At 41.7% G+C, this 14,286-nt stretch overlaps 1 protein-coding gene across 3 annotated transcripts; it reads left to right on the plus strand.

The window, feature by feature from the left end:
* The first annotated feature begins 2,041 nt into the window (after positions 1 to 2,041).
* Positions 2,042 to 13,636, plus strand: LOC311148084 (minor histocompatibility antigen H13-like). Of its 3 annotated transcripts, XM_084184992.1 has the most exons (13): positions 2,042 to 2,423; positions 3,413 to 3,448; positions 4,186 to 4,284; positions 4,604 to 4,686; positions 4,797 to 4,885; positions 5,005 to 5,090; positions 5,581 to 5,706; positions 7,763 to 7,820; positions 8,097 to 8,180; positions 8,581 to 8,617; positions 8,725 to 8,827; positions 8,947 to 9,032; positions 12,195 to 13,636. In XM_084184992.1, the coding sequence occupies exons 1-13, from the start codon at positions 2,196 to 2,198 to the stop codon at positions 12,274 to 12,276; spliced, it is 1,197 nt and encodes a 398-aa protein (XP_084041118.1). In that variant the 5' UTR covers positions 2,042 to 2,195; the 3' UTR covers positions 12,277 to 13,636. The 3 variants fall into 3 exon arrangements, with proteins under 3 accessions (XP_084041118.1, XP_084041119.1, XP_084041120.1); XM_084184993.1 differs by lacking the exon at positions 3,413 to 3,448 and having other exon boundaries at positions 2,063 to 2,423; XM_084184994.1 differs by lacking the exons at positions 3,413 to 3,448; positions 12,195 to 13,636 and adding an exon at positions 11,396 to 11,552 and having other exon boundaries at positions 2,071 to 2,423.
* The last annotated feature ends 650 nt before the right edge of the window (positions 13,637 to 14,286 follow it).

The following is a 14,286-nucleotide window of genomic DNA, read 5'->3' on the forward strand; positions in this document are numbered from 1 at the left end:
AAATTATCCCATGGAACCTCAGAGATTTGATATTAGATGCGGAATTAAACAAGGATGCCCAATTTCTCCTTATTTTTATTGGTCACCAGTTATGGCACTTCATATCTACAAGGATAGTTTTAGGGCTATTCAGATACAAGATAAAGAGAAAATATTCACATTTGGCTGACGACGCCACCATTTAAAAAAAAAGATCATAATGAAGTCAGGAAAGCTATTGAGTGTATCAATGCCTTCTCATATGTATCTGGTTTATCTCTGAATATTAGGAAATGTGAATTATTTGTGTTGAAAAGATGTGACTTAAACTCAATATGTAATATCCCTGTAAAATATGTTATCACATATCTTGGTATTAAGGTTAGCAAAGATCAGAAAGTAAGGGCCAATTTAAATTTATCTCCTATTGTAGAGAAAATTGGAAAGAGATTTAACTCCTGGTTATTAAGAGATCTTTCTTTATCTGGACGTGTACTTTTGTCAAAATATGAAGGTCTGTCCAGATTATTTTATACCTCCCTTGCCTTGGATGTTCCTCTGTCAGTAACTAAAATGGTTGATACTAAATTATTTCACTTCATATGGAGGAATAAACCTCATTATTTAAGAAAAGCGGTAATATGTAGCACCCAAAGTGAGGGAGGGTTGAATGCTCTGGATTTTAAAACCTCTAATATAATCTTTAAGATCAAATGGATACAAAACTATTAAAGAAGTAAGGATTGCATTTGGAATATAATCCCTAATTTAATATTCCAACAGATTGGTGGTCTAGAGTTCTTACTCAAATGCAACTTTGATGTGGGTAAGATCCCTATTAAGCTTGCTAATATAAACAAGTACTTCTAACTTGGAACAAACATAACTTTTCCCCACATAGATATAGAATCTGGAATAATAAAGACATTAGATACAAAAACAATTCTGTTTTTTCTAGAACTGGTTTGACAACAGCATTATCTGGGTTACACAGTTATTGAATAATGATGGACAACTATATGATTATCCAGAATTCATGAGAACACATGATTCTACATTCACTCCTGAGGAGTTTCAAATTGTTGTTAGAGCTGTCCCTAAATGTGCTATTCTTCTTTTAGGAGAATATAACAATACTCCCAAGTGCGACTGTTGAGGATTTTGTAGCCTCAATTCAGCTAGAAGGAGTTGACATTTTAAACTATAAATGTAATTACATATATATATAAGACAACCAGTGGTGCAAAGTACTTAAGTAAAAACACTTGAAAGTACTACTTAAGTAGTTTTTTGGGGTATCTGTACTTTACTATTTATATTTTTGACAACTTTTACTTTTACTTCACTACATTCCTAAATAAAATAATGTACTTTTTACTCCATACATTTTCCCTGACACCCAAAGTACTCGTTACATTTTGAATGCTTATCAGGACAGGAAAATTGTCTAATTCACACATTTATCAAGAGTACATCCCTGGTCATCTCTACTGGCTCTGATCTGGCGTACTCACTAAACACATGCTTCGTTTGCAAATGATGTCTGAATGTTGGAGCGTGCCCCTGGCTACCCGGAAATAAAAAAACAAGAAAATGGTGCCGCCTGGTTTACTTAATATAAGGAATTTGAAATTATTTATACTTTTACTTTTGATACTTAAGTATATTTTAGCAATTACATTTACTTTTGATACTTAAGTATATTTAAAACCAAATACTTTTAGACTTTTACTCAAGTAATATTTTACTCTGTGACTTTCACTTTTACTTGAGTCATTTTCTATTAATGTATCTTAACTTTTACTCAAGTATGACAATTGGGTACTTTTTCCACCACTGAAGATAACTCTGTCAAGATGTTACTATTCCCTCTGCTAGAATATACTGGAATGCAGCCCTAGGACAAGTGAACTGGAACAAAGTCTTGTTGTTGTCTGGAAAATATTGTATATTTGTTCATAAACAAATAAAAAATAAAATGAATTAAGGATGTCTCCGCTCCAAAACAAACCTTCCATACCACTAGGCGGCGTTAAGTACTGGTTTGAAACAATATATTGACAGCAAGTGAACCAACAAGGAAGTGGTGTTTCAATTGGCAAAGACATAGGAAACGTGGCCTTAGCAAAAAGAGAGCGTTCTTAAATGAGAAACGAGCAGTCTTTATAGACCGAAAACAGTGTACACGTGTCCTTTGGGTTGGACAACTTGTAAACATGGCGGATGTTGATCAAGGATCGGTCTTACCCAGCGAAACTTCACCTCTCGTTCTGGACGGCCTGAATACAACCGACTCAAATGGTACCGACGCTGTCAACGCGACTGTGGCCAAGTTTGTGGCGACACCGGAGGGAACGGCTCTAGCATATGGCAGCCTTGTATTCATGGCTCTGTTGCCCATCTTCTTCGGTGCACTGCGTTCAGTCAGCTGCGGCAAAAGCAAGGTAACGTTAACATTATTGCAATTTACAAGTACCTAGCTAACTATGTAGTTTACGCAGCTAACAGTGGGAAGCTCTAAGTAACTGTTGGTTCCTGTTGTTGGGCCATAAACAAAGGATGCAACGATCCTCATTCACCTGTCCAGTGTCTCGCATACAAGTCTCGTGCAGCACTAGCCAGATGTCACTCACATTACACAGTCAGTGTTTCTGTTCCATATCCAGACAAGTCTGATGTAGCTAGCCATTTAGCTAGGCATGGCTAGTTAGTTAACAGCGGTAATGAATGACTGGCAGGCCTTGACTGGGGCTGTCATTAACCATATGTTAACCCGATTTCCATGAGCGTTTGCTTGCTTAGTTTGCTAGTTAGATTAGTTTGTTTTTTCTTGAGGGTGGTCAATGTTATTTTTAATCATGACATTTAGCTAGTTGGCATGATGTTATTCATTCATTTCAACAAGGGTGCCACTGCCAATTGTTTAGCAGGTGATGGAGAGACGTGTGCAAGGGTTAGGCGATTTTTATTTGTTTTGACGTGAGTGGATACGTTTAGGTAAATCCATTTCCATTGCTTCTCAGTTAAATTCTATCGACGCCCTAGCCTAATCTTTTCTCTGAAGCTCTTCTGACACTTGCTAAATGTATAATAGAAATATGCAAATCATAGTTTCATTTTCATAACTACACATGTCATACAGCCATCACTTCTGGTATTTTAGTCAGTGGGTGGAGGGAAAGGGATGATGATGCATGACTTGGTTGTCTGTTGACATGACTGATAACAGGCTTTTTGAGTGGCATGAAATTAATTAACTTTTCTGGTGGTTGTGAACTAACTGGCACTCTTCTGCAGTGCTTCCTGTGTGGTGTTGAAGTGTGGTTGGTTGCTGCCTCATCTGGAATCTTTCCTGGTGCTTACTATAGATTACCTACTATACGTTTACTGTATACCCAGCTTATTACTTTCTGTACACTTATTTCATCCTTAGGTTGCTGGAGAAAATGGTTGCGATTATGAGTACAGAGTGAGTATTAGAACTGATACTCAGAACACACACTGTCAGTCGACAGTATTTTTATTTTAACTTATTTTTCTCTCATACTGACACCTCATTGTTCGTGGCAATCTTGAAGATGCTTCATGACAGTGTGTCACTATGTGTGTATGTCTCCCATTTGTGTGTAAAATCATTTTGGTTATTAGGCACCAAGTGTCAAGGTGTGGGCCTCGGCTTAGTCCTGCTTTGCGCACAATCAATGAAGATGTGGGTCCTGTCGTGTACAGGCCAAATTGATACTGAAGGTGATATGTTAAAGGGCTCTATCTAGTATCAACTGGAGATGTGGTCTTTAGAATTAGATGGAATGAATCGCTCGTTCGTTGCAGTCCTGTCTTGTTACTTGCTGCTCATTGCACCACATTGACCCATTTTAATTATATTCCCTGTGCAGATTAGCTCATTTGATTCAGATGGGTTTATCTCTAGTGGGACACGAACATGTGACCTAACTACTTATTTTGTGAAGAACTAGAATTAGTCTGCGATGCGTTGATCCACTAAAGGTTATGACTGTGTTTTAGTAAAAGAGGCAGGTTGATATTGATACAGTCTAGAGCTAGTACTTCTAGTGCTTTCTCTCTGAAGAGGAACTTTGGCAATGTGCATTGAGAATGTTCATGCTTTTGTATGTTTTTAAGGTACTTAGGAAGTGTGTGTATTGCATACTTGTCCACTCAACCCTTGTTTCTGTCTCTTCCCAGAACTCCTCAGACATGCCAGAGACCATCACAGGCAGAGATGCTGCACGGTTCCCCATAATCGCCAGCTGCACCCTCTTCGGCCTCTACCTCTTCTTCAAAGTGAGCATTATCACCCCGCAAACACTTCTTATGCTTTGTACTGAAGAATTTTCTGCATTATTACATTTTAATAAGCTACTGCTTTCCCCTCCAACAATCTCCCACATATCGCTGTACCTCTGTTTACTGTACTGTCTGCTGTATCTGTGTTACTCATTGCTTGCACCCTGTGCTCACATCATGCGTGCTGTCATTATTGATTCACTTTTTTCAGCTCTGATCAAGAGAGAGAGACTAGTGGTGGGACACGGTGTGTTGCAAAGGCGGAGAGGGGTGTAATTAGTAATACTAAAAATTTTTTTCCTTGTTTCAATCATAGATTTTCTCACAAGAGTACATCAACTTGCTGCTGTCAATGTATTTCTTTGTCCTGGGGATTTTAGCATTGTCTCATACAATGAGGTGAGAGGCTTGATTGTTTCATATCACTTTATTAAGATCTCCTTCCACTTTAGATTACTTGGATTATATAGCCTGTCTCAACATAATTTCTGCCTCTCTATCTCAATTAGTCCCTTCATGAACAGGATCTTCCCTGCTAACATTCCCATCAAGCAGTACCAGCTGCTCTTCACTCAGGGCTCAGGAGAGACCAAAGAAGGTAGGGATGAAATGGATTGAAAGAGCTAGAAACAGTAATATGGTAAAATACCCTGTAAAAGCACATGTATGGTTTATGAATAGCTGGATGTTTGTCACTGTTGACCATCCCTCCCACAGAAATTGTCAACTATGAGTTTGACACCAAGGACATGATCTGCCTGGTCATCAGCACTGTGGTTGGGGTCTGGTACGTCCTCAAGAAGGTCAGTTAAAGCTACACTACAGCATGGTAATATAGTGTGTTTTTTTATGGCATGGCGATTTAGTTTGGAGTGTAGAGGACGATGGTGTTACAGTGGGTTTTCACCAACAATGAATTCTGCAGGAGAAGTTCCGCCCCCATTCATTTTCAACGAGGGCACGCAGAGAAATTTGAACCCTGCTAGAGGAGTGGTAGAAAAAGTAGAGCTGTACTTTATGCAAATTTGAAGTGTTGGAGCGACGTGTTGTCAAGAGGAGGCGCCGCCTCTAGTCAAAACCCAATGTTACACAGTTGGTCCTAGATAAAACCAACTGAAGATAAAATGTTGAAGACACCAAGTGGTCAGGCGCACTAACAGAGCTGTAATTCGCTGCAGAAAGTTCCCTCAGTGTTTCTTTCAATACTCTCTATGGGTGGGTTCATCTGTGTTTGTCTTCTGTTTGGGAGTTGTGGATGTTTTTGTTTGATCATGTGCACTTTGGTTCTTCCAGCACTGGATTGCCAACAACCTCTTTGGCTTGGCGTTTGCCCTGAATGGGGTGGAGCTTCTGCACCTAAACAATGTCAGTACTGGCTGCATCCTGCTGGGGGGGCTGTTTGTGTATGACGTCTTCTGGGTAAGTCTGCCAAATAACCCCAACACTGCACTATTGGGTGTAGCCTAGCTAACTTTGATAAACAACCAAAAATAACTACTGTTTTTGGTTGTTGAGTCAATTAGACCATTCACATTTCAAGCTTATCTTTCTAAAAAATATAGTTATTTCTGAATATTTTGGCAAGATAGCTGGCTAACTCATTGATGCTGCTTTGTACAGTCGTGGTCAAAGGTTTTGAGAATGACACATTAATTTTCACAAAGTCTGCTGCCTCAGTTTTTATGATGGCAATTTGAAGAGTGATCAGATGAATTGCAATTAATTGCAAAGTCCCTCTTTGCCATGAAAATGAACTTAATCCCAAAAAAAACATTTCCACTGCATTTCAGCACTGCCACAAAAGGACCAGCAGACATCATGTCAGTGATTCTCTCGTTAACACAGGTGAGAGTGTTGACGAGGACAAGGCTGGAGATCACTCTGTCATGCTGATTGAGTTAGAATAACAGACTGGAAGCTTTAAAAGGAGGGTGGTGCTTGAAATCATTGTTCTTCCTCTGTTAACCATGGTTCCCTGCAAGGAAACACGTGCCGTCATCATTGCTTTGCACAAAAAGGGCTTCACAGGCAAGGATATTGCTGCTAGTAAGATTGCACCTAAATCAACCATTTTATCGGATCATCAAGAACTTCAAGGAGAGAGGTTCAATTGTTGTGAAGAAGGCTTCAGGGCGCCCAAGAAACTCCAGCAAGCGCCAGGACTGTCTCCCAAAGTTGATTCAGCTGCGGGATCGGGGCACCACCAGTGCAGAGCTTGCTCAGGAATGGCAGCAGGCAGGTGTGATTGCATCTGCACGCACAGTGAGGCAAATACTTTTGGAGGATGGCCTGGTGTCAAGAAGGGCAGCGAGGAAGCCACTTCTCTCCAGGAAAAACATCAGGGACAGACTGATATTCTGCAAAAGGTACAGGGATTGGACTGCTGAGGACTGGGGTAAAGTCATTTTCTCTGATGAATCCCCTTTCCGATTGTTTGGGGCATCCGGAAAACACCTTGTCCGGAGAAGACAAGTTGAGCGCTACCATCAGTCCTGTGTCATGCCAACAGTAAAGCATCCTGAGACCATTCATGTGTGGGGTTGCTTCTCAGCCAAGGGAGTGTGCTCACGCACAATTTTGCCTAAGAACACAGCCATGAATAAAGAATGGTACCAGCACATCCTCTGAGAGCAACTTCTCCCAACCATCCAAGAACAGTTTGGTGACGAACAATGCCTTTTCCAGCATGATGGAGCACCTTGCCATAAGGCAAAAGTGATAACTAAGTGGCTCGGGAACAAAACATCGACATTTTGGGTCCATGGCCAGGAAACACCCCAGACCTTAATCCCATTGAGGACTTGTGGTCGATCCTCAAGAGGCGGGTGGACAAACAAAAACCAACAAATTCTGACAAACTCCAAGCATTGATTATGCAAGAATGGGCTGCCATCAGTCAGGATGTGGCCCAGAAGTTAATTGACAGCATGCCAGGGCGGATTGCAGAGGTCTTGAAAAAGAAGGGTCAACACTGCAAATATTGACTCTTTGCATAAACTTAATGTAATTGTCAATAAAGGCTCTGTCGTAACCGGCCGCGACCGGGAGACCCATGGGGCGGCGCACAATTGGCCCAGAGTCGTCCAGGGAAGGGGAGGGAATGGCCGGCAGGGATGTAGCTCAGTTGGTAGAGCATGGCGTTTGCAACGCCAGGGTTGTGGGTTCGATTCCCACGGGGGGCCAGTATGAAAAAATAAATAAAAAATAATGTATGCACTCACTAACTGTAAGTCGCTCTGGATAAGAGCGTCTGCTAAATGACGTAAATGTAAATAAAAGCCTTTGACACTTATGGAATGCTTGTAATTATACTTCAGCGTAACATCTGACAAAAATATCTAAAAACACTGAAGCAGCAAACTTTGAAGACCAGTACTTGTGTCATTCTCAAAACTAGTATATCCCTTAGGCCCTGCCAGAATGTTATGCTGGGAGGATTGACTCACTTGAATAAACACAACCATTATCCCTGTAGGTGTTTGGCACCAATGTCATGGTTACTGTGGCCAAGTCGTTCGAGGCACCCATAAAGTGTGAGTGAAGGGACCTTTTTTATTGTAAAATGTCAATACAGTCAATATTTATAGACAGTATGTACTGTGTAACCTTACTTTAATGGGTACTATGTAAATGTATTTTGTTAGCCATATACTTAACTGTCTGAGAAAAGCTGCAACTATCACCCCAGTCACTGTGGAGCAACTCCTGTCATCGTGTGTGCTCTGCTTTTGGTCTCTGTAATCAGATCACATCTAACGTCTGATGACACATGGTGACAGTTATTTCTTCCTCTTTCTCCCCATTCTCAGTGGTGTTTCCCCAGGACCTGTTGGAGAAGGGTCTGGCTGCCAATCAATTTGCCATGCTGGGTCTTGGAGATATTGTCATTCCAGGCGAGTCAACATTCCCCTCACTCAGCAGTAGCGTCTAATTTTATATACAAATTGGCTTGTGACATCAACTTGAGAGAAATACTCCAGCATTAGATCCGCCTCCACTCTAACACCACATGCTGAAGCTTATTTTCTTCTAAAGGCGTCCGCATGCTTCCCATCCGAAACAGTTTGGAACAGTCTGTGCATATATTATGTTTACCTTTTGTGACGTTTTCGGCAAGTTTTTTTTTCCCGGTTGTTCGTGTACAGAAAAATGTCAAAATTAATGACAGATTTCTTGAATTATCTTGTATGTATGCGAGCACACGCGTTCATTTCACCTAGCCGAACTGAAGCATGCTGACGCCTTAAGAGCACTGGCCCAACTGTTAATGTGAATATTGCATTTATTTTTCAGGTATCTTCATTGCTTTACTCCTCCGCTTTGATGTCAGGTGAGCACTAACTCTTCTCCTTCTATATCATTGCCCATATCCTCGCTCTCCTTGCCCTGTCTTGTTGTTTCTAGCTGTTTAATGTTCTCTCTGTACCCCCCCCCCAGTCTGAAGAAGAACACCAGGACCTACTTCTACACCAGCTTCCTGGCCTACATCTTTGGCCTGGGCCTGACCATCTGGGTCATGCACACCTTCAAACACGCCCAGGTGAGAGAGGCACAGACTCCCAGGTCACACTCATGACATGCAGTTGAAAGTGTCACCTTTATGTAGAGACTTGGCTGGTACTGACTGGTTGTCTTGTCTCACTCTCTCTTCCTTCCCAGCCTGCCTTGCTGTACCTGGTCCCAGCCTGTATTGGATTCCCAGTGGTTGTAGCTTTGTTGAAAGGAGAACTGACAGAGATGTTCAGGTAATAATATAATACCTTCCCTGTTTCCAGCATGGCATTTCTTAATCAGCGCTGAGCTCATCACCAGTGGTATTGAATATTTAGCCTGTTCCACCATGCAGCACCAGATAGTAGGCTTGGGTGGTATACCATATTATACCTATACCGGGGTATTTGGAAATAGCCACGGGATGGTTTTCCCATACCATTGAAACTATTTATTTGAAGTTTTTCAATACATTTGAATATTTGTAGCTATTTGTTAAGTAAATACCTGCAGTTAAATTGTGCAGTGAGTTAGGAGATAAAGCAGATCGCATTCTTCAGTTCACCTCTCACATTATTTACATTATGAAGCTTATGTAGTTCCCCAGAACAGTTGAGCCAGTCACGAATTTGTTTGTAAATAGTACAACGGGAGAATGCGGGAGCAGGGGTCGTGTTTTATATTGAAAGTCAAGTGTTTTTTTGCTTCAATAGAGCGAACAGGGACGTGCAACTATAGTTTTCCTTCATAGAAAATACATTGGTGCAACACATTTGGCAGAAAATGGCTTCATTTTCATCACATGACAACAGAAGTGCAATGCTATTTGGCTGGCAGCCACACAAGTAAATAAGCTTACAATGAAAAATCAAATCAGTCTTTTTTGCAAAAACTATGCATGGCCATCATATTTCTAATGTTTAGGCCTATCATAAAGAATGTAGCCAGCTACATTTCCTAATATTTTGCTTAAAGACCAAGAATAGGCTGGCTACACAGCGAAAAGTACTGGAGAAAATCAGTCCAAGCGCTGTATGCTGATAGAATGCCTGTTTTTGAATTGTCATCGGAGTTCAGAAGTGCAACTGAAGCACAAAACTTGTCTGATGCCGAGCAGAAATAACAATACGAAGCATTTTAGATCTGTGTTTACAAAACGCAGCAAGATATTTCTTATGCATTTTTATTTTTTATATCTGCCACTGCTATCTTGATTTCCTTGCGTTCTTTTTCTCCGTTCTGGGCCCGTCTGCTCCTCCCCCCTCTTCTCCGAGCAGAGCAGGCAAGCCCGTTGCCCTAGCAACTCCAGACTCCACACAGACGCAGTGTGTAGACATGCTGCTGGAGAGCCAGTACCGTTCTTCCTTCAGACAAACATGCGTCAACTTTGTACAATGTCTCTCGTTCACATCCGCTTGTAAATGTCCAAACTCACCAACCTACCAATAATGTATAACTTTATGATCAGGATTGCCTGTCTTTGCAATTCATTTATTTATTTTTGCGCTCGTTAGCCCATTTAGCTAGCAGTCTCCATGGAAATTCGCTATTTTTGGTAGCATTCTGGTAATAGACGCCCAATGTGGCTTATATTATTTTTTGGGCCTCTCCCTTGTGTACTAAGCCGGTAATACTGTATATCTCGGGGTGAGAAGACAGTATGACGAAATGAGAATCTGGATACCGCTCAACCCTACCAGATAGTGCTATTGGTGTCTTAAAAAAAAAAAAAGTAGTTGGTTGCCTGTGTCTCTTTCTATTTTGACATATCTGTGCTTCCAAGATTATTCAGCATGGAAACTCCATCTCACTTTTTAAAAATATATTCTTTCTATTTTCACTCATCATATAAACCTTTGCCTCCTATTGCTCTCCCCTCCTCCAGACTCAAATATCATTGACATGATTACAATGATTTAGCATTCTCCCACCCAGTGCTGCTTGGAGTATTGTGTGTGAAAGGCTCTGTCATACACCTACTCATCCATGCATACACTGCTGGGTCAGGGTCAGGCCTTGGTCCCCCTAGACTGTAATCTCAGCCCTGTGACTGGGGCTGTGGAGGGTCTGACTGCTGCTAGCCATAATAACTGCAGATGTTAGATACCCAGCTGGGGCAAGCACCTGCACAGAGGCTGGCCTGGGCAGGGGAGGGGAGGGAGAGGAATCATTCCCCAAAACTCTCCTGCCAGAAATGTCGCCTCCGCCTCGCTTGATATTCGCCATTGGTAAGAAAAAAGCCATGACCTTGGGGTGGCACGAAATATGTGGAGAGAGGGTAAGAGACCTGGGGGTCAAAGCTGGCCATGCCAAGGCTTGGTGCCAACTGCTAACCTTCCTATTCATCATACTTTGACTGATTCCCATCTGTCACACTGCTGGCGTTTCTGACTAGACACACTTTATATTCACTCATTCTTTGTTCACTTCTCTGTGTTCAGTCTTCCAAAGCTCTTCATCTCTTCATTTTTAGCACCTTTCTTTGTAGAGCTATGAATTCAGTTTGTCATACTAGTCTTTTCTCTTCTCTCTCTTCTCTCTCTCTCTCTCTCTACTGTGTGTTTCTCTGCTGTAACAACTCACTGGCCGTCCTGCTCCTCCTCTTCTTCCTGCTCAGCTATGAGTCCTCAGAGGAGGTGTTGCCACACACACCCCGGCTCACACACTACCCCACTGTGTCAGGCTCTCCTGCCAGCCTGGCTAACTCAATGCAGAGCTCCTCCTCGCCACGCCGGCGACGCAACAACCCACCCATGTAGTGACCAGACCACCTCTCACCTGGGCAGGTATGCCCCATGTCTCCACCACCCTGTCCTGCCACCACCCTGCCCTGACATGACTCTGTCATTAACCCTGGCTTGCCTGGCGTTCATTGTCCTTCCCTCTGTTTCTCTCTACTGCTCTGACCCTCAACACCAGAGCTCTGTGGACCCCTGGCACTGGCAGATGCAATCTCTCTCCTTTGAAAGAAATGTAAATATTAGTATTTTCCTGATAGGTGTCCCATTTCCAGGTAATGGTTCAACTCATTTTAGTTAACCAGGGCATATCTGGCCCAGACCTTTAAACCCAACCTTTTTTGGTTCTGAAGCATTGTTCATAAGTTGCTTTGGCTGAGTATGATTCAGATACCCCACTAGTCATGTCCAGTCATTCTCCAGGGCTGCAGCTCACCCACATCATTTTGTTGTGTTTGTTGGAGTCCCGGGCCAGCATTGGATTCATCACTCCCATTGGTGTTTTATTGGTATCAACATAAAACACTTTCATGTTTATTTAGAATTTTGAGAAACCATACAATTGTGTGCAGTGCATTGTGAAGTCTCCACATTGATAATCATCCTTTCTCTCTTTCTTTGTCTCCTCCTTTTCCATTTAAAACATTACCTTTCTATTCTTGTCTACCACTCTGACAGGTACGAGGAAGTCTCTCCGGAAGATGCTGCAGTGAAAGAAGAGACGACAGAGAGCACAGAGGCTGAGAAAAAAGATCAATGATGACAGTTTCCTCAAGCTCGTCCAACACTAGCTGCCCCCACACATCAGCCCACCTCTATACACATCCTGGGAGGGTGTTCATGTTTCCCATGTGACGTGCAGTGGAAATGGCTGATTTATTAAATAGCTGTTTTGACATTGGGATATTTTGTAGTTCAAAAGTGGTTTGTTACACACATTGTACAACAGCTTATCCGGTGCCTATGTTTTTGTTTTGTGTTCATCCAGTATGCCTTTTGGCATTCTCATGAGATATTTTATTTCATTTGAATTGCCATAATTTTAAATGGAAAAAGTGTTATTGTTTTTGTTCTGTTTTGGGGGGAATATGAGATATCACAGGAAGCTGAAAAGTTGTACGTTGTCAGAAAACATTTTGCTCTCCCAGCCTGATTTATTTATAATGATTGTCTAGTTTGATCTCTGCACCAAGTCCGTTCTTGGTTTTATATAAAAATGCCTTTCTCATAGATAATGTGAAGTATAATATGGTGGTGTAAGGGATGCAGGAGATGAGTCTACGATTGTGTCATACACATGCTTTACATGGAAATTCACCTTTGACATGGAACTCGACCGTTGGTATCCATATGAATGGCACCTGGCTTCCCCATGGTTCTCTGGTCTGGAAGTCTTTGGCTTCAACAAAGACACCTAACTATGTACTACTGCACTAGTCTCAATGTATAATTGTGCCAATTTAGTAGTGCATGTAATTACATGGTACCTGACATGCTGTTCAGTATAGTGGTAATAATAGCTCAGAATTCAGATCATAGCATTAAGGAAGTAACTGAACTTGGGCAATCGATCACATTTTGAAATTTTTATGGACATTTGCTATGACACTACTATTTATGTGAATCATACTCTGTCATATCAGAGAAGTCTGTTATATGGAAACTATATTAAGGATTGTAGTTAGCGAAGTCCCATGCAGTGACTGAAATGTACCTGCAGGTGGAGACAGTGTCAAAAGAACCATGTCTCCTCAGAGAGGAGACCAAAGGACCAAATGATTACTCTTCTTGCTTTAGGTTGTAACTTCTTTGCTTTAATAACGTATTTTCTTTCTGGCCTTTTTGCAGTTTGGAGCAGTGTGTTTCAAGTTCAGAAAGACCGGGGAGAAGCTTTTTCATGTTAGGGCTTTAAGATTGAGCGGTTTTGTAGAAATGTGTTTTGGTAAAGATCATGTCCACGTTCTGCCTGGTGAAGTTCAGTAACCCTATCATTTAAAACAAATGTATCTTTCTCTTTTTTCTCCTAATGTACTTGTGCAAGTCAAAGTTTATGAGCCTCTGTTCGGGAGCCAATATCTATTTTATTTGCAATAAATGTGGCTGTATATCACTGTAGAGAAGCATAAAAAATGTGTGGGTCTATTTCTTAAACCTAGTTGTACTGATGTTGACACACCCACGCCTGGCTTTTTGTGGTTATTTAACTGGTGATTATAATAAATACTATAATCAGGAGCTAATACGTTGTAGAGGCTATCAGTGAAACAAACCAGTGTACTGCATTCTCAGCTGTAGGAGGGCCAGAGCGGAGTACACCTCATCCGATGGAAAAAGCAAGCGGAAGGAGATTAGGATGATAAGTTATACAGGTTCCGGATTTGCTTGTAAAACTCCAGCACCTGAAGCTCTGTCTGCGTCTTTGAGGTCTGTTCCGTCCACAGTACACAGCTGCTGAGTGAGAGGTGAAGGACGACTGGCTGACTAGCTGGGGAACAAGCCACTCAACTGTCACTCTAAGCTGAGAGGAACTACCTGCAGTCTGTCTGCCAAACCTGTTACCCTGAGAATGACTGGAACAGACCGTCAACACTATAAGAATGATCAGACGTTAAACAAACCACATTTGATCAAGGTAACAATCTAGAGTTCAGACATTGTGCTTTCACTGAACTTGAATGTGACCTATACACAGATTAGTTTTTTGTTACCACATGACAGTGCTGTTTGGGTGGTAAAACTGCTGCAGCACCTGTTCCAACTCATCCTCATG

The sequence above is a fragment of the Coregonus lavaretus genome, assembly GCF_964263955.1.
Source record: "Coregonus lavaretus genome assembly, chromosome: 20".
Taxonomy (NCBI): Eukaryota; Metazoa; Chordata; class Actinopteri; order Salmoniformes; family Salmonidae; genus Coregonus; species Coregonus lavaretus.

Coding starts and splice junctions, on each gene's coding strand:
- LOC311148084 (XM_084184994.1), top strand. CDS start 2,196: ATGGCGGATGTTGATCAAGGATCGGTCTTACCCAGCGAAACTTCACCT. Junction 8,181..8,580: donor TGGAGATATTGTCATTCCAG/GCGAGTCAACAT, acceptor TTTATTTTTCAG/GTATCTTCATTGCTTTACTC. Junction 8,618..8,724: donor CTCCTCCGCTTTGATGTCAG/GTGAGCACTAAC, acceptor CCCCCCCCCCAG/TCTGAAGAAGAACACCAGGA.